General features: G+C 56.6%; 3 protein-coding genes across 3 annotated transcripts; 1 reads left to right on the top strand and 2 right to left on the bottom strand.

Annotated features, from left to right (window-relative positions):
* Positions 1-987: 987 nt before the first annotated feature.
* On the top strand, positions 988-4,329 carry CD14 (CD14 molecule). Its single transcript, XM_074916278.1, has 2 exons — positions 988-1,090; positions 2,097-4,329. Exon 2 carries the CDS (start codon positions 2,107-2,109, stop codon positions 3,460-3,462), a length of 1,356 nt encoding a protein of 451 aa, XP_074772379.1. The 5' UTR covers positions 988-1,090; positions 2,097-2,106; the 3' UTR covers positions 3,463-4,329.
* An 11,964-nt stretch (positions 4,330-16,293) lies between these two features.
* SLC35A4 (solute carrier family 35 member A4) lies at positions 16,294-18,646 on the bottom strand. Its single transcript, XM_074916316.1, has 2 exons — positions 18,514-18,646; positions 16,294-18,151 (listed from the first exon to the last, which is right to left on the bottom strand). The coding sequence occupies exon 2, from the start codon at positions 18,085-18,087 to the stop codon at positions 17,140-17,142; it is 948 nt and encodes a 315-aa protein (XP_074772417.1). The 5' UTR covers positions 18,088-18,151; positions 18,514-18,646; the 3' UTR covers positions 16,294-17,139.
* LOC141965159 (SLC35A4 upstream open reading frame protein) lies at positions 18,170-19,355 on the bottom strand. The gene is made up of 3 exons (XM_074916318.1): positions 19,240-19,355; positions 19,037-19,135; positions 18,170-18,862 (listed from the first exon to the last, which is right to left on the bottom strand). The coding sequence occupies exons 1-3, from the start codon at positions 19,252-19,254 to the stop codon at positions 18,665-18,667; spliced, it is 312 nt and encodes a 103-aa protein (XP_074772419.1). The 5' UTR covers positions 19,255-19,355; the 3' UTR covers positions 18,170-18,664.
* Positions 19,356-25,362: the final 6,007 nt, after the last annotated feature.

Below are 25,362 nucleotides of genomic sequence, written 5' to 3'. Positions count from 1 at the left end.
GTAGATGTAACAACCAAAAGGACACCTTCCCTCACCCATCCTGACAGCGGCGTGGCAGAGTGCTGGACAGGCAGCTCCATCCCCAGCTGTCCTTGTGCTGATAGTGTCTCTGTAATGCTGCATTAACAACAGCAAACTGGGAACTGCGTCTTCTAGTCATGCAGTTTCGTTGCCTTTTTGAAACCCTTTCTGAAATCTTAACATAGGCAGAGATATCCTCAGGGAAGAAAAAAAAATCCCTGACAGATCTTTCCACATGCCTGGTGGTCTCGGCTCGCTGATGGAGGGTGTTAACATCTTGGTGTAGGCACAGCCACCAGCTGCCAAAGGAGCATGGTGCAAGTGATGTGAGTTCCTCAGCCAAGGAAGCTGACCTCGGGTGAAGAAGTGCCCTTTGCAGTGTTGTGCTGCACACACAGCAGATGGGAATTTGTCCTGTCCCTGTCCTACACAGGACACAGACATCTGGGGATGGTCTGGGTGCTGGGTATGACGGTCCTGTACCCTTCTGCATTGCCTCCTGCGGGGCGCTCGGCACCCAGTGGGCTCCGAGGCACTGCAAGCCCAGAGCATCTGGAAGCAAAGGTGTGTTTGGGCTAGTCCCAAGAGTGCATTTACAGAACTTTGACTGCACTCTCTTCACTCACCCTTCCTAGGAAAGGGAGCATCACTGACACTTAGACCAAAACCCTTCCCAGCCTGCAGCCACAGGCAGCCGCAAGAGCCTCTTGTAGAGAAGCGAAGCAGAAGTGACTTGGGTGGCTGCTGCATGGCGCGTTGCTTCCCGTGGCACAGCTGGCCCCATCCTGCTCAGGAAGTCACGCAGCGGGAGCAAGGGCAGTGCCCGGGAACTTGCCTCCAAGTGCCCTCAGCCCCAACTGCGTAGATCTACACGTGGCGGGACGGGTTGCGGCAGCTGGAAAACACCTGCAGGCGCTGAGGGCTCATCCAGCTGGAGGCAGTGGAGGATTAGGCGCAGGAGAGAGCTGAGCACTTGCAGAGCCTTTGGCACTTCAGCCCTGGATTTGGCAGCAGCTAGAGGACGCAGTCGTGGGGCAAGGCAAGGAAACATTTCGGTGTGATCTGGCTGGTGAGTCTCTGGGTAAATCCACCCCCACTTCGTGCTGCGCCGCCGGTCAGGGGGACTTTGCAAGCGCTGGAGGAGAGCTTCTCCCCAGGAGGGTGGTGCAGCCCCGCAACAGCAGAGAGGTAGGGAGAGCTCTGTCCTCAGAGTTTTTTGAGATGTGGCCAGAAAAAGCTGTGACTCACTGGGGCTAGTGGCAGCAACAGATCTGCTCGAAGCAGGAAGTTGAAGAGAGACCCCCAAAGACTCCTCGCCACTGCCCTGTCTGGGTGCTCGGGCAGACCTGAGCCAGCCCATTCTTAGGAGTGTTTAATCTTTGCTTGCTGTTTTTTTGCAACCTGTTGATAAGGCTCTCCTGTCAGCTGGACAGCAAAGCAATACTAGGTGCTGGCAGGGATGCATACAGACCCTCAGAAATTATTTTCTACTGTCCCTTTGGAGGCTGGTAATGAATCAAATCGCTGGGTAAGAAAAAGGAAAATAAGAAGCACTCTGTTGCAACTTCCTGCCCCAGATTACAGAGCGCCCTGTGCGGAGAAACAAACAGAGCTGTGGCTATTCCATCCTATGGTCAGACTGATATATCTGGCTTCACTGCCTGTAACTTGACATTTCTAGTTTCTCCTGATCCGTGGGATTTCCTGGTCGCTTAGGAACAGGAGTCTGCAGCAAGGCAGCCCAGGCAGGAAAGCGCAGCCTCAGGAGGAGCCACCCCGCCTTGCTGAAACCCTGCTTTTGGGGCGGGGTGAGGCCAGTGCCAAGCAGCCGGTGGCACAGGTGTAGCTCCTAGGTGTTTCGCTGGTGATTTGAGCTTTGTCCTGAGTCATGACTGTGTAGCCAGGGGGTGCTGATGGGGTGTGCTGGACCACTATGAAGGGCAGTTGGGCAGGAGGGCAGCTGTGTGTCTCCAGAGCAGAAACTGCCCAAGCCAGCCCTAGTAGGTTGGATCTGAATGGTGCCCTCAGCTGCCACGAAGACTGCTGCCTTTCACCGTTGCTCTCCTTGTTTCTAGGTTGTTCACCATGAATGTGGCTGTTCTCCTCCTCCTGGGGCTGGGGCTGTTGGAGGCAGAAGGCAGGTGTTTCTTCAATCGCACTCAGGAGCACTGTGTGTGCTACAGCCTGTCTGAGGAAAGCATAAACAGCATCATTCAGTGCCTTGCAGCCACTGCTGTGGAGATTCGTGGAGGAGAGCTGGAGAGATACGTAGCCTACCCCATCAGTGACCTGGACCCCTCCACCATTGAAATGCTGGGCTCTCTTATAATCAGGAAAGTAATTTTTGGTGATCTCCTGGTTCCTGAGATACTCCTCGCCCGAGTCCTGAGGTTCTTCTCCTACACCCATGTGCAGGAGCTGGTGTTTGACAGCTGCATTTTTGAGGGGAGAGGCAACTGGGATGAAATGGCTGGCCAGAACTTGCCCATATTGTCCCTGCACTTCCACAACGTGACGTCTGCCCCGCTGACGGGCCGTGAGCAGGACCTGTCCAGTCTGAGCAGCTGGCTGGAGACCCTGCAGGAGCTGTCTGTCACTGGCTCCCATGTCACCAGCCTGCCCTGTGGCATCGGAGGTGTGTTCAGAGCTCTGCGCTCCCTGGACATGGCACAAAACAGCCTTGAGGATGAGAGCTTGATGCCCGCATTCTGCAAGGGGGCTTTTCCTCAGCTCCAGGTACTGGGTCTGCAGCGCAACAACCTGAAATCCTACCACAGGGTGTGCGAAAGTGTGCAGCTGCTGCCTGAGCTCCAGCAGCTGGATCTCAGCCAGAACAGGCTCATGGCAGACCCATCCTCCTCCTGCCAGTGGCCACTGTCCCTCCAAGTTTTTAACTTGTCCAACACTGGCTTGGATGAAGTCCTCACACCTCTGCCTCCCAGTCTAGAAGTGTTGGACATGAGCTGCAACCACCTCCATGCTGTAGACATCTCCCTCAGCTCCCTGAAGAAGCTCTTCCTGAACCAAAACATGCTGCAGGCTGCCCCCTCCATCAGGAATTACCCTGTCTTGGACACCCTCCACCTAGACAACAACTTGATTACAGAGCTGCCAGGGGATGAGGTGAAGCTCCTGGGGCACTTGCAGGATGTGGCTGTGGCTGGCAACCCCTACAACTGCTCGTGCTCTGGGGCCAGGGGGCTCCAGGCGCTGGCGGGTATGGGGCACCTTGGGCAGGGCTGGCCCCACGACTACACATGTCACTCCCCTCCCCACTACCAGGGCAGGCTGGTGCAGGACGTGCCAGTCTCGGTGCTGCAGTGTAACAGCGCTGCGGTGATTGCCCCTCTCTGCATTGCCCTCACCCTGCTCAGCTTGGCTGGGGCCGTCTGCCTGGTGAGATTCAGGCCTCAGCTTGTCCGGCCCTGCTGCAGAGTGTGAAGGGGATGAGTGACCATTCCCATCGGTGCTTCCCTGCAAGGGCTTGGCCCCAGGGGCTGCAAGGCCAGGAGATCTGTGGGAAGGCTCACAGGACACCCTGTTGCTGGTGAGGGGCTCTCTCAGTGCCCCCAGTCCAGGCTCCCCTGTGGAGCAGGACTGTCCTCAGCATTATCCCACAGTGCCTGTGGCTTTGCCCACTCAGGTTTTGGGGAAACCCCCAAGCAAAGCCCCTTGCCATGCTCTGTCCCAGGGCTGCACCTTCCCAGAGGAGTTTTCCTTACAGCCAGCTCCTCAAGCCCCAACATGCCCCATCTCCCCTATGATATCATCTGTCCTGAACAAGAGTTCAGCCCCATCGTATTTGCAGCACCGCAGGCGGCGCTCAGATGCCTGGAGCCTCACTGGGGTCTGTTGGACCCTGCCGAGAGCCCTCCCCACTCCCGGTAGCCCTGTGCCCCCAGCTCAGCCATCCTTGCAGCCTCCACTCATCCTCCACCTCTCCTCACCGGGGTCAATGGCTGGGCCATGGCTGTGAGGATGTATGGTTTGTGAGGATGTCTGCTTAACTGCTATTGAGCATAAGAGGAAAATGGCAAAAGACAGGAAAATTAATAAATTAAACACCCCTATAGAGAGCTAACAGTAACAGAGACAGTAACCAGGACCTGAGCTCTCAAGACACTGGTGGATGAACCTCTCAAGTGTGACACTGAAGAGGTTTGACCAGAAACTTTTTAACTGATAAGAAGAAAATGTATTTATTCTGGCTTCAGGGTTATTCAGAAAACATCTCATAGGAAAGAGAAAACTGGTTAGAGGATGCTGAGGGAGATCAGAGGAATCCAAAACTTTCTGGGGAACGCTTATGGGAAGGATCAAAGGGAGGATCATGGCAGGTGGGTGGGGAAGGAACAAGGGTGGGAGGATGGGGATGGGGAAGAAAGGGGCTCTTTGTGGGTAGAGAGCAGTCATCTGGCCGAGCCCTGTACTTCATCCCCATGGTCTGTCCTGCCTTCTCATTAAAATCTATTCCTGGGTATTTTCCATGTCCCCTCACTCTCTGTTCTGTTTGTGCACATGTGCATGTGACCTGTGAGCAAACACAGGCTGGACGAGCTGGTGGGTGGGAAACCAGAGAGTGGGAAGACCCAAGGCTGGAGCTGGAGAGTGGCTAAGCAGGGCCCAGGGTCCAGCTGTGGATCCCTGATGGGCTCAGGCTCTGCTGCATGTTCGAGCTGCCTGTGGGTTGAGGATCAGGGGATGGGATTGTCCGCCAGCCCACGTCAGACCTGAGCACCTGCAGGGGAGGGAAGGGGCCGTGCCACCCGCCTGCTTGTGTTCATGGGAGCACCACTGGTGGTTAGATGGGTGCTGGCAAACGCGCTGCTCTGCGTGTGTTGACCCAGGGGGATGTGTGTACATCAGGGGTCTGCATGTGGGGCTCAGGGACTGGTGCTCAGCCAGCCTTGCTACTGGCTGGACCTGGGACTAGGGAGCGGCAGCTGCTCTTGAACGGATGAGGAAGGAGAAATCCGTGTCCCAGAACCCCAGGGTATGCTTTCCCTTAGCACCCAAGTGAAGCACAGCCCCTTGCTCTGCACCCTTGCTCCATTTGCGGTGATGACTTGTGTCCAGCCTGGCATCACCCTCATGCCTGAAGACATTTGGGCAGGCTGGGACTCAGGGAGGCAGGGGCAGGGTTGTGATTTCATCCTGTGGGGAGAATGGTGGCAGATAGAGGGATGTGTGTGCATCTCATCGTGCCTGGTCCTGCTCTAATGCAGGGGGAAGGGGCTGCCCTGGGACCTCTCTCCTGTCTCCCACAGTCTGCGTTTCCACAGACCACAGAGATCCTTAGCTTCAGTATTTTCTTCTGTGCTTCCATCCTGGTCAGAGTGAGTGGCAGGGTGTTTTGGTAGCAGAGGAGAGGGCTACAGTGGTGGGCCTGTGTGAGAGGCTTCTCGAAGCTCCCCTGGCTCCAAGTTGGACCCACTTTTGCACCAAGGCCAGGCCAGTTAGCTGCACCTCTGTGATAACGTATTTAAGAAGGGGAACCTGGGAGGAGTTGTGGGAGTCCTGAGGAGAAGTTGCAAAATGAACATCTTTGTGAACGCTGAAGTTGGTAGAAGGAAGGAGGAGAACAGGGGTGGTGTCAGAGCAGACTCCCCTGTATGCCATGGTGAGAGGGCAGGGCCGCCCCCCTGCACCCATGGGGGTCTGCAGTGGAGCAGATACTGGTTTGTGGTCTGGGGGGGCCCATGCCAGGTCAGGTGACTGCACCTGAAGAAGGCCGAGACCCTGTGGGAAGAAGTCCCCGCTGTTGCGGTCCAGCGCTGGGAGAACTGCAACACACAGGGGTGACCCACATGCCCGTGGGAGGGACTCATGTCAGAGCTGGTTTGTGGAGGGATGACTGTCTCTGGTGAGAGGGGGCTGCGCTGGAGCAGGGGAGGAATGCCAAAAGTTCCCCCCCCCCGAGCTGGAAGGAGCAGCAGGACTGACCACACCCCCCATTCCCTGCCGCCTGTGCTGCTGATGGGGGGAGATGGGGATATCAGGAGCAAAGCTGAGCCTGGGAAGAAATGGAGGGGTGGGGGAAAGTGTTTTCAGGATGTGGTAATGCTTCTCACAGTCCTACTATGTTGTGTTGTTATCCTTAGTGTCTCTGTTAAATTTATGTACTTTTTTTCTTCCCCTAAAAAGTCTGTCTTCTGCCTGTACCTTGAAGCATGACACCATCCCTCCTTGTCCTTATCTCAAGTTCCTGGGTTTTTTGCTTCCCTCCTTCTCAGCGCTGTGGGGGAAGGGGGGAGTGAGCAGCTGTGTGGTGCTCAGTCGCCCTCTGAGCTCAAACCATGAGTTTTCTTGGCACAAATGATCTCCAAAAAATGTGATTCTGTGGTTTGTGGTTGCTTCTTTTGTCTTGAAAACCTTCATGATAGTGCAAGGTCCCTCACCTCCCGTCCCCATCTGGCACAGATGTCCCTCTGGGAGCCAGGAGCACACCAATGGTGTGAGCGTTGCCTCCTGTGGTCCTGCTGACTCCCTGGCCAGCGGGGCTCAGCCTCCAGGACATGGTGCCTCCAGGCTGGGCCCAACTCTGCCTGGCTCTGCCCATACAACTGTGCCTGACAGTCATTAATTATGTAGGGGAACAGGATCTCTCCGTGTAACCCCATCTCCTGCCCTGGCCAAAACTGCAGCTCAGGGCTGCTGCTACGGAGCTGGCCATGGACACTGGGGAGGTGAGTGACATCATGGGGGCCATCACAGGGTGGTTTGGAGAGATCAGTCCCCCACCCTAGGTGCAGCATGGCCAGGCACTGCCCAGCTGCCCCGGGGCTCCTCCGGCTCCTGGCAGGTGCCGGGCGCGTGGGGCAGGACTCAGCTCACTCCCCTCTGCCCTGTGTCCTGGCAGGCCGAGCAGGATGTGTGCGTGCGAGCAGCCGTGGGACTGCACCAGGCAGCAGGTAGAGCTGGGGCTGTCCCAGTGCCTTCAGCCCAAACCCCCACGCCAGGGACGCAAGCTAGGGCGGCAGCCACAGCCACGGAGGCACTGGGACTGCTGGCCACGCTGGTGGGCCTGCGCTGGGCAGTGGGGATAGGGAGGGGGTGTCCTCCCCCCAGCCTGGGGGCTCTGAGCACCGTGGTTGTAGCAGGAGGGCTCGGGAATGCTGTGAAGCCCTGGGACCTGGCCCCAGGCTGGGGTGGCAGGGGGCAGAGCTGGGGCAGGTGGGGATGACCCCCCCTGCCCCTCACAGCAACACACACTCCGTGTTTTCAGGGCTGGGGGAAAGCTGGGCAGGCAGCAGTGAAGACCCCCTGCAGCTTCTCTTCTCAGGGAAGGAGGTGCAGGTGAGAGTGGCAGGGACGTGGGCATCAAGGGGATGAGGCTCCCTGGGGAACCAGATGGGAGCAGGGGGCTCTGTCCCAGGCCCCCGCCATGCTTGGGACCCTGATGGGTGCTGAGGTCTTGGGCTGATCCTACCCTACACCCCTATGGGCCCCATTCTTGTGGGGGGCTTCTGGGGGTTACCAAAGAGCAGGGTGAGGGAGGAGGTGTCCTCCCACCCCTGCCTGTGCCCGGCCCTTCATGCCGCTCCTGCTATCTCCATCCTAGTATGCCCAGTCCCTCCTTTACCCTGCACTGGTCATACTGGGATGGGGGAAAGCTGAACATTATCACTCTCCTTCCCTTGTGCCAGGACAGCTGCTTGACTGTTGATGGCGTCTTCCGCTTGGATGAAGGACAGGTATTGTGGGCCCCAAGTCCTTCTCCTGCATCCCTGTCCCCAGCCAGATGAGCCAGGGACACGCTGGGCCAAGCTGTGGGCTGGGACACCCAGCTGCAGTGCTGGGGGCACTGGGCACCTCTGCCAGCTCCTCAGGAGTCACAGGCAGTGCTGAGGACCCAGAGCTTGGTCCTATGTGTGGCTCTGCTGGTGGTTCTCACCCTTTACCCGTTTCTTCTTGGGTGCTGGGACGTGGCTGCATGCTGTGCCATGTTGGCTGTGCCTCACTGCCTGTGCTGCACCCTCCCTGTCATGCTGTGCACCACTGTGCCACGCGATCTGTGCCATGCCAGGCATGCTGTGCATCTACACTCTGCCATCTATACTGGGCTACCTGTGCTGTGCTACCCGTGCTGTTGTGCTGCCTGATCCACGCCAGTGCCTTCTGCACCGTGCTGGCTGTGCCATGCCATGCTGGCTGTGCCACGCCATACCCTCTGCTGGCTACATCTCTCCTACCAGGAGAAGGTCCTGGAGTTGGCAAGACCTCAGCTGGCCCTGGTTCCCCTTGGCTACAGTGTGTCCCTGCTGCTGTGGGACCCCCACGGCCCTGGGACCCAGCTGCCCTTCCAGAGTATCGTCTGGCAGGTGAGGGGAGAGGTGACAGGGAGAGGTGACAGTGCTACTGCATGGTGCTGGGCTCCTGGGTCATCCAGCTGACCCCAGTCAGCTGGTATGAGTGTGAGACCCAGCCACAGGTCCAAGAACCAACAGTTCCCAGCTTGACTGGCTTGTCCCCAGGTGATCGACACCATCTTCCAAGAACTGGAGGCCTTGGGGGGTGACGCACAGAGCCTGCAGACTGTCAGCCTGGTCCAGGTAGGGCAGGGGCAGGGCTGGCCAGGGTGCCCTGCAGTGGGCTCCTGTTCCGTCTCTGCCCTTGGCCAGACCCTGCTGTGCCATGGGGCACATAGCGTGCCAGAGGGTGACCAGGGGCTGGAGACATTCAGATCCCAGGTTTTCTCACCTTTTTGCAGGGCTTCCCAGGTGTGGGAAGCCTTGGTTGCCCAAGGGGATATACCCCACGGGGTATCTGCCAGGCTCCAGCAGCAGCATGGTGGGAACAGGGGAGCTCTCTTAAAACCTTCCTGCCCACCTTCGTGGCTGGGATTTTCCTGCCAGGCACTTCCCCTGTGGGCTGAAGGTCCTTCCATGGGTCCTTGGTTGGCACGGGAGCAATGCCAGCTCCTGCCACCAGGATGGGCAAGTCTCTGGGATGCTGCCAAGCTTCACACATGACTTGAGTGTTCCCAGGGCTCTGCCCTTCCCTGGCCCTGGGGCTGGAAAAGCTGGGAGTGACCCCAAGATCTCTCCTTTGTTAGCCCTTACCTGTTGTTGTGGTTTGAACTCAGCCAGTAGCCCATCACCACATGGCCAGTTGCTTACTCCCGCCCCCACCCTGGTGAAATAGGGGAGAGAAAAAAGAATTCATAGGTTGAAGAAAAAAATTTAATAATAGTAACCAAAACAACAGTAACAATAGTAGTCCAAAACGGGTAAAATGCAGCAGTGGCTCACCGAGCAGTGACAGATACAGAGCCTGTCCCCAGCAGTGACCCGACCACACCAGAGAATCCCACCCCGCCGAGCCGGACACCAAAACACACGTGGGAAAGCCCGCATCCGCCTGGATACTGAGCATGAGTCCCATGATATGGAACACTCCAATGGTCGATCCGGACCCAGTCATCCAGCTGTGCTCCCTCTCAGCCCAAGAAAATTTATCTCCATCCTGGCCGAAACCAGGACAGTCTCCACCCCTTATTCCACACCACTGACGTCATGCTCAGGCTCCAAACACATTCTAAGGAGTCACCAACCCTTTTCCCGGGTCTCAGAGATATCATTCCCTCAGTCTATGGGCCATCCTTCCAAACTGTCTACTGAGTTCAATTAGTCCATAACTTCGGGTTCCATCTGTCATGACAGTCTTTAAGGCTGGAGGAAGGAGTGGAGTTGGTTCAGTCAGTGGAGCAGGAGGCTTTGGATGTGGCAGGAGAATGTTGTGAAGCACCATCTGCAGTAACAGGGTTATTTAACAGTTTGGTTCATTGGCTACTTTCACCTAAAATCAAATCTTCTTGAGGCACACATCGGAGTTCTCCGTCCTCCTGCATTACCCACCAAGTGCACCCAGGTCCTTCGGCAAAAGTAATCCCGCGGATGGGTTTACCTTTACGCAATTCAGGAGTAACCCAGACTCTCTTCCCCAGCATATTTTCAATGTGCATTATGGAGTCTTCAAGTGGCTTTTGCTAAATGCACGTCCCAGTGTTTGAGAGTTCTACCACCCATCTCTCTCAGTGTAGTTTTCAGCAATTCATTGCATCGCTCAATTTTCCCAGAGGCTGGTGCATCGTAGGGAATGGGATATATCCACTCAATGCCATGTTTCTTGGCCCAGGCATCTATGAGGTTGTTTCGGAAGTGTGTCCCATTACCTGACTCAATCCTTTCTGGTGTGCCATGCCGCCATAAGACTTCCTCCTCAAGGCCTGAAATGATGTTCCGGGCAGTGGCATGGGGCATGGCATGAGTTTCCAACCAACCAGTGGCTGCTTCCACCATTGTAAGCACATAGTGTTTGCCTTGGCGAATTTGTGGGAGCGTGATATAATCAATCTGCCAGGCCTCTCCATATTTATATTTTCCTTCACATGAAAGGGGCTTTAACCGTTTGGCTAGCTTGATCGTAGCGCATGTCTCACATTCATAGATTATCTGTGCAATGGTTTCCATGGGTAAGTCTATCCCTCGGTCACAAGCCCATCTATATGTTCCATCTGTTCCCTGATGGCCTGAGGAGTCATGGGCCCAGCGAGCCATAAATCGTTCACCCTTATGTTGCCAGTCCAGATCTACATGAGCCACCTTGATCTTGGCAGCCTGATCCTCCTGTTGGTTGTTCTGATGTTCTTCAGTGGCCTGGCTCTTGGGTACATGAGTGTCTACATGTTGTACTTTCACAACAAGATTCTCTCCCTGAGCAGCAATATCTTCAGCAGCACAGATGGGTTTGCCTCTGTGCTGCCAGTTGCTCCGTTCCTGCTGCTGTAAGCGCCCCTGCAGAGCATTTCCCTCCTCCTCCTGTTCTCATGACGGGACTGGTTCATTGTCACCCTGTACACCTCGAGGGGATTTTCTTCTGTATTTCTTCTTAAGTCTGGCAGCAACTGAGACCGTCACGGGTTGGTTCTCTGGTTCAGCTGCAGCACCTGTCCTCGGGCTTGTAGTGGCTGCAGTTTCTGTTACTTTTTCACCAGATCCAGAGCCCTTCTCTTCCTCTTGAGGGTGCTGAACAGTGTTTAATAGCACCCAATAGGCGTGGGCCAGGCCCCAGCACATTGCAGTGAGCTGTGCCTCTCTGGAAATACCCGGGTGACAACATACTTTTTCCAAATATATTACTACTTCCTCAGGGTTCTGCACCTGTTTAGGAGTGAAGTTCCAATACACCAGAGGTCCCCACCATTCTAGGAACTTGCCCATGCTACTCCACACGCTCAGCCACTCATCATTCTCCACCCTTGGAGCAAGTTTCCAGGTGATTCTCTTAAATAGTTGCTTAATCCTGAGCAAAACCAGAACCACATGCAGGAACACACTAGCTCCCAGCAGTAGGATGACCATGCTAATGTCAACATTCCAAAGATATCTGAAATTTCTGAATTTCTCAAACACAATTGTAGATAGCCCCAGGGCCGATGACTGCACCCCATCATGGATGAGCAACACATAGTACAGCAAAACCAAAACCTTAAGCCAACTCGCCGGGACTGTGAGCAACAGCATGGGAAATACATATCGCAAGTGAGGTGCTAAAATCATAAAGAGCCAAGTAATCAACATTATTACCCGTTCTGTCATTATCTCAGACCTCAGGCTAAATAAAACCTGTTGCGATTTGAACTCCGCCGGTAGCCAATCGCCACGTGGCCAGTAGTTTACTCCCCCCCCCCCGCCAACCCCCGGCCGGTGAAACAGGGGAGAGACAAAAGAAATTCGTAGGTTGAATTAAAAAAATTAGTAACAGTAACCCGAACAACAGTAACGATAGTAAGTGCAAACCGGGCAAAACGCAGCAGTGGCTCCCCGGGCGCGGCACAGGCTCGCAGCCCGCAGCAGCGACCCGCCGCACCAGAAACCCCGCCACGGGCACCGGAACCGGGCACGGCGCCACCCGCCCCGGCCGTCCCGCTCGGGACCACTCCCGCCGGGCTCTGCGGGGGTCCCTTGGCCCGGGAACGTTAACTCCATCCTGGCAGAAAGCAGCACTCCCGGGCGCGGCCAGGGGCAGCCGGGGTCCCTGGGGAGGGGGATGCAGCAGCCCCGTCCCTCTGCCCCCTTTTGATTTGCAGAAACAGACTCTACAACTCAGAGTTACACAGCAGGGATGTTTGCTCCGGCCGGGGTGCAAGGGGATTTCTCCACAAAGCTTGCACCCCGACAGCACATTTTACCAGAAACTTATCGAGTGTGAATATCCATATTCAGTGGGTTACGTAACACACTCATCCATATTCATGACTGAGGCTGGGTTAGCTCTAGAGGCTGGTGTCAGCAGGTTTTGTTCTCTCTGTGCCTGCCCATTGCCTCCTGGGGGGCGTCTCCGGGCTCTGTTGGAGGAAGGCTCACAGTCGTCGCCTTGTACTTTTCCTCAGAGCATGCGCAGATTCTCGTAGCCAATTTCTTGAATAACAAATGTTTTCAGCCGGTTTACTCGTTCTATCTTACCTAAAGTACCAGTGCATCCATCTCTACCATCCATACATGGCTATCTAGTCATTACCAAGACTAAACTAGTTAGAGCACATCTGCTTTCCAAGGACATGTCTCTTAATTTTGCCGAACACAGTAATTCTTGGTAAGTTTCCACAGAAAACTGCTTTGTTTTGCCATACACAGTAGCCCTTGGTAAGCTTCCCCAGAACAGTCCGGACAAGCAGGATTATTGAGCAATATTCAGAAATCATTACAAGTTGCTATGAGGAAATGAGTTGCACAGCAGGTGAGCATTTCTTTGTATCACTGTCTAACACAGCCCTGTTCCAGGTCTGCGCTCACGACAAAGCCTGGGACTTGCTCCGTCCTGATGGCCGAGCCCTGCAAGTGATGGATGTCGTGCCCCTGGGCCTGTAGGTACCTGATGCCCTACGGTCAGGCAGGTACTCCCGGGGGGCTGGTACCCTCACATGGAGCGTGGGGCTGGGCAGGGAGCATGGTGCCCAGCCAGAGAACTGCCTCCCGAGGGAGCCTTGGGCATGCAGGAGGTAGGTGGACGTGGCCCTCCTCACTCACTCTTGTCTCCTTCTGCTTCCAGGATGGTGGAGGGGGCAACAGAAATTGCTGTGCCCGATGCCCAAGCTGCCATCAGTGTCTATGCCTGGGGGCTGGGTGCCATCCCGGCACTGTTCGAGGGGTGTGCACGGCAGCCCCCCACAGATGGGCGCTTAGCCACGCAGGGGTGAGGGATTTGGCAGACATCCCCCAGGGTCAGGATTGGGCCACGGGGTGCTGGCACTGGCTCTGGGCACCGCCACAGCCCATTGCTGGCCTCTCCCCAGTGCTGGAAGCCTCTTCACTCTCACCGTGGAGCGGGAGCTGGAGGGTGGCAGGCACCAGCGCTCAGCCCTCAGGATCCTGGCATCCTCTGGGGCCACTGGGCCCTGCCCCAGGCCGTACGTACCTGAGCTGCAGCTCTGCACTGGGGCTGAGCCATGTCCCCTGTTGGGCAGCCCCGCTGTGACTGCTGAGAGGTTGTGGGGGGACTCGGTAGCCAGAGGTGAAGCATGAAGGACCCTGACACCCCAGTGGGAGCCCGTGGCTGAGAGCCAAGGGGGTGCCACTGCCCGATGGGGATGTGGGCTTGCTCCCAGCATGGCCAACCTGTCCTTGGGCTGCCGTGAGTCAAGGCTCAGCCTGCCTGGCGCACAGGTCCCAGTCCCATCCCTCTCCCGGGGCGTCTCACCCCACGCGCAGGGCACCAGCCGTTGCCCAACCTGTGCCTGATGCTGGCTGCCTGCCCTGGATCATCGAGCAGCTGCTGGAGGGGAACAGCCTGACATTCCTGCTGCTGTGTGTGACGCTGCCAGGTAGCCCCTGGGACTGGGACACGCCTCTTTGGGGTGGCCCCTCCCTGAGGTTTCCCCCCCATCCCACCCCACACCTGGCACTCAGCCCCTGCCCACTGCCCGGGGACACCAGCAGCCGTCAGAAGCTGGACCCTGGCTCCACTCCCCCCCATCAGCCCTGACCCTGTGCCAGGCCCTGGGACGTCCCTGTGCTGGTGGACCCCCCGCAGCCCCCGCCCAGGGATTGCTGCTCTCCCAGACACCTCCAGAGAGGAGATCCTGGCAGCCCTGGGGCTGGCTGAGCGGGCGAAGGGGCTGGCCAAGACCATCTCAGCCACATTCTGGGACCCCGTGCAAGAGGTTGCGGCACGTCGGAGGGAGATCCGAGGGCTGCGGATGGAGCTGCTAGCTAGAGCTGGCCTCCCCGAGCAGAAGACGGCTGTGGCCCGGCTGCGGACAGCCCTGCGGGAGCTGCAGGTGGGACAACGCTCCTGGCCACCGGACGGGACCAGGATGGTACCGATGCTCTCCCACTGGATGAGGTCTGGGCTCTGTCCCAGTGTCAGACCCCTGTCCAGCATTGAGGGCAGGGGCTGGGGGCTGCCTGCTGCGGGGCCAGATGGTGGGGGTGGGATGCATCCCTGGAGCTGTGCCATGCCTGAAGGTCTGCAGCACGGCAGCAAGGACTCCCCGCCCCCTTTTCCAGGTGCTGAAGAGCCAAAGGTGGGAGAAGAAGCAGGCAGCGGCTGAGGTGCCCAGGACGAGCCAGACACATGAGCCTGGCAGGCAGGTGGGCACAGGCTAGGCCACTGACCCCTTATCCAGGGACAACCCAGGTGCAGAAGAAGTCCTGAATCCTGGTTGCATCCCTGTAACAGCTCCGCCTGCTCCCACAGGACTGGATCTCTGCAGCACCAGCCCAGCCACCTGGCACCCAAACACCCCTGAGTGGTGCCAGTCTGGAGCCACCAGGTCCGGAGCGTGTGGACAGGCCCCATTCCTGGGTGGCTGATATGTGGGCATGGAGCGCCGCTTCACCTGGTGGGAAAAGGCTTCATTTGGGCAGGCAAAGGCCTCATTCCTTTGTCTAAACTGCTTTCTTCAGTCACACCACATCCTGCTCATTCTCCTTTCCTCTCCCCACCCAGGACTGGGTGCCAGCGAGAGCAGCCAGGGAGGGGACAGCCGAGCCCCGGCGAGCACAGGGCAGGGTCTACTGGAAGAGTCCTTGCCGAGCGATGTGCCACAGCCGTGGCCACTGACTGGGGCCGACACAGTGAGTAGGAGCCCTCTAGCTCCCTGCCTGCAACTCCTGGCCAGGAGCAGTGCCCAGGGCCTGCAGCTGTCTGCACCAGCAGCACCGGGTCCCCCAGAAGCCATCCCAGCCTGCTTGCTCTCTACCAGGCAGGGAGCTGCTGCCAGCCGTGCCCGTCCCTGGAGGTCCAGTACGCCCTGGCCAAGGTGCAGAGGCAGCGGCTGCAAACTCAGCACTGCCTGCTCCTCTGGCCAGAGCTCGGCCACGGGGCAGCACCAGGCCAGGAGGTGAGCAGGGGAGGTGGGCAGGGGAAAAGAGCCCATCACTTCGTGCTCCAGGCTCTCCTTCCAGGGCAGGACAGTCACTAGGAGCAGAGACCTCGAGAGCTGCCCTGTCCTCATCCCTGTCCCCTGCAGCGGGACGCAGCTCGCTGGCAACAGGAGGCAGCTACACTGGGGCTAAGCCTGGAGACAGCTCGCAAGGAGCAGGAGGCAGCCGAGTGGGACCTAGAGGCCTTGCTGCAGAGCCACAGGCAGGAGATGCAGGCCTGCAGGCAACACCTGCTGCAGGTGGGCTGGCAAGGCTGGGGACATGCCTCCGGGATGCCAGGGCTGTGCCAGGCAGCTCCCGGCATCCCCGCAGGTGCTTCAGGACCAGCAGCACCTGGCAGGGGAGCAGAGAGAGGCTCTGGACCGCCAGCACCGCGTACAGCTGCAGGAGGTGCTCCGGGACACTGCAGAGCTCGCTGAGCCCAACCAACGGCTGCGCGACGCCGCCACACAGACACCCTGAACCAGTGTCGCGGGGCAGTGGGGATGGCTGCCCTGGCAGGCAGGACGCAGGCCCTGCAGCCCCCTGACACCACCCCAGCTATGGCAGTTACACAGGGCAAAGCCTCCCACCCTGCCTGCTCCAGCTGCTGAGAGCTGCTCCCGGCAGAGGCCTGGCCCCGGGGACGCTGCTTGCTGGCAGGAGGGGAGCGCTTCACCCCTCTGCCCCGCCAGGGAAAACCCTGCTCTGCTGCCGTGCGGGGCACAGGCTCGGGCACACAGCCAGAGCGAGCAGGGTGGGAAGGCTGATGGTCCCCACAACTGCAATAAAGCAGATGCCCGTTCACCAGTGACTGTCATCAGCCTTGGACATGCTCCTGCCCCCCAAACCTCCACCAAACAAAACAGATGCCTTCCTGCAGAGAGGAGAGACACACACACAATGCTGAACTGCAACTTTAATAACCCCAGCCAGAGCCAGCAGTGATTTCTGCCTGCCAGCGACTCACTAGCTGCAGTGCTGGTACAAATCTGGGTGCTGTCTCCCTTCTGGAGAGCAGGTAAAACAATTCCCAAATCCCCCCATTCCCCACCTTCTCCGCACAGAGCAGTGACATCATGCCGGAGAGGGAGAAATGGGGCCTAAGCACAGCAGCCCTTCAGCCAGGGGCTGGGGCAAGGGGTAGGCTGGAAATCTGTGGAGGTGGGGGAGATGTCCCTGGATGCAGCCCGAGGCTCTCTGGGCAGCAGCACCCAGTCCTGCAGACTGCTGATGGAAGCGCCCTCCACAGGGAGGGAAACAGCATCAGAGCAATGCCAGCCTGCCAGCCATGGTGCAGCAGGGCTGCCTGCATACAGAAGAGGCCTCAGCACAGCAGAGCTAATAACACTGCAGGAGCATTCACAGGCACAAGAGACGGGTGCACTCTGGTGGGGGGAAGATAGGGGAAGCAGCTTGAGAATATGAGACACCCCACGAACAAGGGGCTCAAGACCCACCCTCAAGGCTGGGCACACCCGATCACACAGGAACCCTCTGGCACTCCCTTGCTGGGCTGCAGAAGGGTCCAGCTTCCCCTCTAGAAACAGGACAGGGCCCTCTCCCCCTCAGCACTCCTCCTCTTGGGGCCCCTCGCTAGCTGTGCACACGCCCACCAGTAACACCAGGGCTGGGAAGCTGATGGCCACAACACCACTGTGCTTCCAACAGCAGTCCCAGCACACGCACCGAACACCCCTGAGGAACAACTAAAGGCTGCCCTGGTGCACGCAGGGCAGGAAGGCAGCAGCTACGTGACCCCATAGTACAAGTGAATAGCGAGGCCAATGCACAAGACAGCAATGAAGAAGAGAAGGGTGAGCTGGAGGTTGAAGAGAGCAACAGACAGGAGGGCGTTGACCAGGATAGAGCAGGAGATCACAAAGAGCCTGGTGATGTTACTGCTGTGCTTCATGACCACAGACATGATCAAGCCATTCAAGGCCTGGCTGACCACAATCACCAGCACCCAGGAGGAAAAGCCCTCCAAGAAATCACCCTCTGCGTTGCTCCAAAAGTAGCCGATTAAGTTGAGCAGGACTCCAAAGAAGTAAAGGAAGAGGTTCTGAAGGCTGAGAGGCAGTGCCTGGGTTTTCAGGATGGCTTCTGTGTAGACAGCAGACAAGCCTGAAATAAGGCAGTACACTGAAATCAGCAACAAGCCCACCAGTGTGATGTGCAGCTGCATCTTGGAGGGGCTGCCAGGGTCCTGCAGACCACCACAGCTGTAGCTGACCCCAGCAGCCACCAGCAGGAGAAGCGCCAGCCACTTGCGCATGCTGAGTCTTTGGCGCAGGAAGAGGCTGTAGAGGAGCGCGGTGCTGACGATCTTTAAGTTACTCAAGACCTGGTAGGTGCTGGGATCCATGAAGAGCTGCATGTGAACCACCAGGTTGTTGTTGGCAGCATAGAGCAGGGCAGAGAGGGCGAAGGGGGCAACGTGGCGCCACGACACGGCAACTCCCAGCAGCTCCCGGTCCCAGGTCAGCAGGATGAGGAGGGAGAACACCAGCTTTGTCAGCTCAACAAGAACCACAACAGATGTGGAGCTGAAGGGGATCATCCCATCCACCTTGCACTGAGTCAGGAGGGGAGCGTGAGAGCCATATATGGCTACAGACAAGATCAGCATCAGTCCCCACAGACCCCTCTGGAGCACCTGGTTTGCAGAGCTGGCAGAATTACCAAAAATCACCATTTTCAGGCAGCAGCCAGCAAGGGCAAACTGCTATCAGTGAAGAGAGGCCAGACAGATTTGCACCCTAGAACATTCAAGAAGAGACCAAATACCGTGAATTTAATGAGCCTGATTAAAACAGGATGTTACCTGCTATATTTCTGATGCAGTACAAGAGAATGGTTTTGTCTTTTGTTAGGAAGAGAACTACAAGCCTCCCCAGAAAGCCACACAAAACGTGTTCCTAGGGCAAAGTGTGCTCTTGGCGGAAAAGCATGCAGGTTGTGAGCGTAATGACATGTCACAGGCAGCCTTTTGGTCCACAGGGTGAGAGGTGAGGGGAAAAGCAGCTAGCAAACGGTCAGCCACCAGTGCTTCCACGCTACCGTGGGTTAATGAAGTGATCACCACTGCCACAATGCTCTAATAAATACCCCATAACCAGACCTGCTGATGTCTCACGACGTTGTGGTGTAAAGCCCTTTTCCAGTGGAACAGAACCGTGTACGTGATATGCCTCTGAAAGCCCTAGGAATCTTCTGCACCTGCTAACTAAGGAGTACCGTTCCCACAGTCACTGCTGCCAAAGAGCTCTGCGCTAGTCCCGGCCTTTTTTCAGTGAACTGAAATAGTCCCGGACTGTCTTTTCAACATTGGGGACAGCGTAGTTCTGAGCAGCGTATATCCCTGTGCAGGTCCCAGCCACGAATCCCAGGACGGCCGAGAAGCGAAGTTTGGCTACCAAGTAGCCTGCCAGGAAGCCTTTGAGAAAGGGCGAGGCCAGCAGAGAGCCATCCTGAGGAAAAGAGCAAAGAGTGAGGCCACCAGCTAGTGCGGGCTTGCACAGGGAATGCAGAGCACAGGCATGGCCCCCCGGGGATTTTGAAATATTTTTTTTTTTTAACCAATCCCCCTCAAGGCGGGTGCCAGGGCCACACGGGTCGCCAGAGCGGCGGGGGGAGCGCGTTACCTGCCCCACGCCAGCGTGCACCTCATCCTCCACCCGACGCTGCAGGCTCTCCAGCTGGTCCTTCAGGAAGGCGAGGTCCTTCAGCTTGGGCAGCGGGTCCTGGCGGAGACACGCATGCTGATGCCCAGCCCCCAGGGACAGGGAACCAACCCAGCGCTCCCTCAGCCCCGGCGCGGCCCGGCCCGCCTGCCCTCCCCGCTCACCTTATCATCCGCCATCTTAGCGCAGGCGCTCGCGCCACACAGGCACCGCCCACCGCGCAGCACGCCTGGCGTTGGTTGGGCGGCGGGGAGGCACGTGACACAGCACGCGCCCCTGACCGGCGCCATCTTGAGGTGGGGCGGGGGTGCAGTGCAGCTGCCATCATGGCGGCGGCTCCGCCCCCCTCCCGAGGCCCGGCCCCGCCTGGGCGGTAGGGGCGCTGATACAGCACCCTGCAGGCCCGCCCCGCACGGGGGTACCCGCACCTTATGGCCACCCCCAGCGGGAGCTGGGCTCTTCCGAGCGCCTGCTGGTGTCCGTTCCCCGGGGTGGGCTCTGGCAGCTGCTGACGGCCCCGCGGAGCGATGGGTGGTGCTGACGAAGGAGGCCAGCGGAGGAACTGTTTGAGCCCCGCGTGTGGGAGGGAAGGGAAGGGAAGGGAAGGGCCGGGCCGGGCCGGGCCTGGAGTGGGGCTGGGGCAGCTGCTTGTGCCCCGAGTGAGTGGGAACTGCTGGGCCAGTGACTGCGTGCGGTCACTGTCCTGGGAGAGCTGGGGCGGGGGGGACCCCAGCACAGGATGGGTGTGCACACATGTGTCCATGTGCTCTGAGGGATCCCTTTGTGTGACTTATTTCTTTTGCAAAGGGCAGAGTGTTATACCTTAATGAAATGACCAAAGGAGGGTTGTGAAAGAATGCCAGGAATTGATAAAGGTACTGGTAAAGCTGCCAGCGTGACCCTGAAGTAGCAATAAGTGCAAGGGATGACACCATAAAACCATCAAGCAGGTAAATGCCAAGATAAGTGCACAGGAACAAAAGCTGTTAATTGAACCAAGGAGAGAGCTACTTGAACTATGAGTGGGCTTTCCTCATTAATATAGTAAAAACCCACCCTTGAGTAGGAAAAAGCCCCCCACCAAGAAAAGCCTCTTGCTTACTGAACATGGCAGTTAAAAGAGGTTACTGTGACTAAAGTGAGATGACGCATGTTGTTGACTGATGAGTTACAAAGTGGTGAGAAACTAACCCATGGTCATTACATTAAATGTGTATTCCTGTAGTTTGAAGTGTATAAATATGTTGCTTGCCTGTGTGTGGTGTGCTAGCTTTGTGGAATTGCCACCTAGCACCCAGCTCTGCACAGGTACGGATTAAACAAATATGTTGTGATTTTTGACTCATTGCATGCTGGGTAGAAGAACCCATATTTTGGGACAACATGAGAACCAGCCCAGCATCTGCCTCGGGCATTCCTTGCCCTGGCCCAGCAAGCTGGCAGAGAAGTCCCAGTGCCTTTCCAGGGCGCAGCAGAGTGTTTCTGGAGCTTGGTGTTCAGGGATGCGTTTTGGCTATGTCCCAGAGAATGCTGCCAGGGTGCTGGCGTTGGCAGCAATGCTGGAGTCACCTCCCTGTTTCCCCTGCCTGCCCTCTCTCCCCACCTAGGCAAAGCTCTGCCACGGGGTCCCAGTCACACCCCACACTGAGCGAGTGTTTGTCCGGGTGTGGGGAGGGAGTCGCGGAAGGCGAGCAGGAAGGTCTGTGAGGGGTGTGAGGAGGGAGTGATGATGGGATGCTGCTGCCTTAGGTTTCTGGCCCGCTGGTGGAGGACAGGCTACAGCATGGGGTGAGAGCAGCCATCCCCACAGGCAGAGTTCTGGTGAGTGAAGATCACTGCAGGAACGTTGTACCTGCTGCACAGTGAGGGACAGAGCGAAAGGAGCAGGCTGGGCCCAGCTTTGGGTCACTGCCTTTAGTCCTGCTCCCACTGTCTGAACTGAAGGGGGAGGTAAGTGGGGTCCCTGGTGACAGAAACCTCAGTCTTCCTCTGCTGTTATGCTTTGTGCCTCTGAGTGTTGTGCTGTGGCTTTTCAGCATAGCTCCGAAATTAGCTGAGGTGACAGCAAGTTGTAGAGAGCTGTGGCTGAAGGAATCACTCGTCAGTCTTCCTCTACCCGCAGCCTCCCAAAGATACCGTGATCCACTTGTGGCTGGGGGCTGCTGTCAGAAAAGGCGACATGAAGGGAAAATGTCAAGGTACCAAATGGAGTGCAGGCAGCTGGGAGAGAGAGAGAGCCCAGAGTTGGGGTTTGCAGGAAGCACTGTCAAGGCTGGCAGGGCCCAGCTGTGACCCCAGGCTGCCAGGCCCTGCCCCTCTGCAGCCCCTGTTCCCTCAGGGTATCTTCACTGTGATGGCTGGGCCAGGCTGAGGAGATCTCTACTGGTTTGACTGCAGCCGTGGCATGGAGGACTGTCTGCCATGGATGGATGTGTGCCCCGAGAATGCTGGTGTCTCGCCATGCTGGTGAGAGAGAGCCCCACGCCTTGGCTCAGCAGTGTCCTTCACAGCACTGAGGATGTTTTCCTAATGGATGAGCGTTTCTCCCTCACCAGCCCAAGAGGTAAAAGATGTTCCCCTGTGATCTGGGCTACACCTGGCCAGTATGTGGTGCCTGTTGCAGGGTACCATGCCTTCAGGCCCCACATGGACCAGCTCTTGTGTCCCAAAGCGCCTTGCTGTGTAAATGTGTGTGACTGGATGCTGTAGGTGTGGATGGAGAAATAGCTACCACAGGACAGCAGGTGACAGGGGAAAAGTGCATGCTGAGAGGCAGTCAGTGAAACCCCCCCAAGATCTGGTAAGAGGCTGGCAGTGGTTTTGAATACACGGGAGCTGGTGAGAGTAGGGCACCATGAGGCTTCTGGCACAGGTGAGCATCAGCTGGGGGTCGTGTAACTCGGGCTGGGTCCATTGCGCATAGCAGGATTTTATACAAGCATCTGATGAGAGAAGAGCCCCTCTGAGAGACATTGTGAGAACCTTCCAGTGGGCTCTGGTGTGTCAGTGCCACACTCCACTGTGGGGAGCAGCTGGGGTCAGTCTCCAGGTGTTGCTGGATGAGCAGGTATGAGTGATCCCTGTGAGTCTGTGCCGTGGGACTGGTTATCTGTGGTTGATACCAGCTTTAAGAAGACCATTAAGCAATGCTTAATGGTCTTCTTAAAGCAATTCTCGAAGGTCTCCTAATAAATACCAACTCTGACCTGATCCCCTCTCAAGTGAAAGGGAATTTACACTGCTTGAGCACTGCTTCTATTTCCTCCTCAGAAGGGGAGCACTGGGAAGCTGCAGAGCTGGGGACCCTTCTCCATCTGCGTGTGCCTCCAGGCACTCCAGACCAGCAGAGAAAAGCCAAGGGTCACCAAAAGCAACGCCCCAAAGGTAGCAGACAGTTGTCAATGTGTGGCAGTCCTTGTACCACCTGAGCAGGTGAGGCAGGGGCTCACCCCACAGGGCTGGCCAGGAAGAGCATACTGTCACAGAATCAGAATCACAGAATCATTCAGATTGGAAAAGACCCTTGGGATCATCAAGTCCAATCCTCAGCCCGACTCTACAAAGTTCTCCCCTACCCCACATCCCCCAACAGCTCATCTAAATGACCCTTAAGCACAGCCAGGGATGGTGACTCCATCCCCTCCCTGGGCAGCCTATTCTACTCTGACCACTCTTTCTGTGAAAATTTTTTTCCTAATGTCTAGTCTGAACCTCCCCTGTTACAGTTTAAAGCCGTTCTCTCTTGTTCTATTGCTAATTGCCTGTGAGAAGAGCCCAGCCCCAACCTCTCTACAATGTCCTTTCAGGGAGCTGTAGAGAGTGATGAGGTCTCCCCTCAGCCTTATTCTCCTCGAACTGAATAGTCCCAGCTCCTTCAATTGCTCCTCACAGGATTTATTCTCCAGGCCCTTCCTCAGCTTCGTTGCCCTCCTCTGCACTTGCTTCAGCACCTTGAGATCTCTCTTGTATTGAGGTGCCCAAAACTGGACACAATACTCCAGGTGTGGCCTCACCAGTGCAGAGTATGGGGGGACTGTCACCTCCCTGCTTCTGCTGTCCCCACAGCTCATGCAGGAGACGGAGCAGCCCTCAGCTGAGGGTGGGCTGTCCCTGGCCCATGGCAGGGAGCTAAGCCCTGTGGTTTGCTATCTGCAACCCATCTGTTAGTGAAAAGCTGTGTGGGAGGGTGAACGTGTGCTAGTGCAGCTCCAGCCTAGAGAGATGCAGAGCAGAGAAAGGTAGAAAGCAGCTTTCAGTGTAGGGATCTGTGCCAAAAAATTACGGACTTGAGGCTGTGTCTCATCCCATCTCTGGTCCTGCTCTTGTGTCAAGCCCTCACCGTGGGGCACTGACAAACAGCTGCACTGGGGGCTCCAGTAACTGGTCCTGTGGGTGGTGTCAGGCACAAGTGGCAGGACATGTTTGGTCCCAAGTGGTGCCTCATCCTGTGGCTCAGGATCCCTCCTGCCCTCTTCCTGGCCTTCGGCCACAGCATGGAGACAGCCATCCTTTTCCCAGCAGGAGTGCTGGAGGCAATCCCCCTCTGCTCTCTGCTATTGCTGATTTCAGGGCAGAGATAACCATCTCAGGAGGCTGTGTCCAGCCCAAAGGCAGTACCAGATGCAGGAAAAAGAGACAAAACATGTCCCAACCTAATTAACCTCTCTTCCTCTCCCTTTCATGCGCAGGATGTGTTTGTGCAGACAACACTGTGGGCTTTTTCCTCAGTGCTCAAAGCAGCTTAGATGTCCATGCTGTTTTGCTGGGGCTAGAGAATGGCTCAGGGAATCCCCTCAGCATCCATCTCTGCCGTGGTTAGCAGGTCACTCCTGCCTGGAACAGCTTTGTGCCATACCAGCCAGGGCTGGGGGATGCTCAGCTGTGATGGGAGCAGCAGGCTGGCTGTGCTGGTGCCAGAGACCAGAACAAAATTGATGAGGAGAGAACAAAAATGGGTCCCTAAAACTAACACCTTGAAGTTACTATCCAAAGGCTAGAGCTGGCAGTTCTCTCTTTGCTAGCAAGAGGCTTGGCTTAGTAAAGAGCTGCCAGAAGAATGGACCCTGTGTGGGCCCCTGAGCCACCTGTGACCCCCAGGCTGGCACCCAGAAATAATCCTTCTTCCCTACCTGGGGCTTTAAGTTGTTTTTCCATTTCTTTGTCTGTTCTCTCTGTGAGACCTAAGCACTGCACACTCGTGCTTGGGACCATACTCCATCTAACGCATCCATTGAAGATGTCAGTGAAACACAAACTGCAGCACTTTCAGCTTGGGAAACAGGCACTACAGAACTACAAGCAAGACTGAGGAATTGGGAGAAATGTGTGTTTTGGATGCTTGGCTAACAATCTAATTAAAAATTGGGATGTTGGGTTTTATGTATATGTTACCCCCATAGATGCTACCCCTGGATTTAAAGGCTCAAGGATGTAAAGGTGTGAATTTTCGGACAAAGCTGGGCACTAAAACAGGCAGCATGCAAGAGCCTCGAGACAGTCATGTGAAGGCTTCTGGACTGTCAGGCTACTGGCTCTCAAATTTAATTTATACGCATTCCCCGTATATATTATACTGCTCCCACTGAGCTACTGGGGAGAGGAAATGAAAGGGTCTGTGGAGTCAGTAGCAGGTGCTGAACGAAGCAGAGGCAGTTAATTAATAGCCAGTTTAAGTCCAAGAGATGTGAGAGTCCAACCACTGCTGATAGCCGAAGGGCTGAGCTGCTGTTTTCCTTGCTTTGCAGGATGCCAAACTTTAACCAGAGACATGCGTGAACTTAGTGAACGTGCCATTTTCCTCCTCAGACAAGCTCACTTTTCAAGCAGGATTTTTACTACATGAAAGGTAAGAAAAAAAAAATCGGTGTTATTGCAAGGGTCTTTCTTGGAGCACAACCACAAAAGTTGCAGAGCGCCACTTAGTGCAGGCTGACTGAAAATGTGGATGTTGCTGAAAAGGAACACTTGAGGGCAGCACAGCACCAACAGTCACTGCCGCTCACCTCCTGTAGCTTGTTTCCTCGTGGAAGCTCTACCCATCACCAACCCCAAAGCGCTTCTCTGCAGAAGGTGTGCATTTTCCTGCATCAGAGCACACAACTCCGTCTGACATGCACGCTTGTTTCACAGGATCATATCACAGACTGGTTTGGGTTGGAAGGGACCTTAAAGATCACCTAGTCCCAACCCCCTGTCCCGGGCAGGGACACCTTCCACTAGCCCAGGCTGCCCAAAGCCCCGTCCCACCTGGCCTTGAACCCTGCCAGGGAGGGGGCAGCCACAGCTTC

The sequence above is a fragment of the Athene noctua genome, chromosome 12, assembly GCF_965140245.1.
Source record: "Athene noctua chromosome 12, bAthNoc1.hap1.1, whole genome shotgun sequence".
NCBI classification, from domain to species: domain Eukaryota; kingdom Metazoa; phylum Chordata; class Aves; order Strigiformes; family Strigidae; genus Athene; species Athene noctua.
The sequence above is the reverse complement of the archived record's forward strand: the minus strand, read 5'-3'. Positions and strand labels throughout refer to the sequence as shown.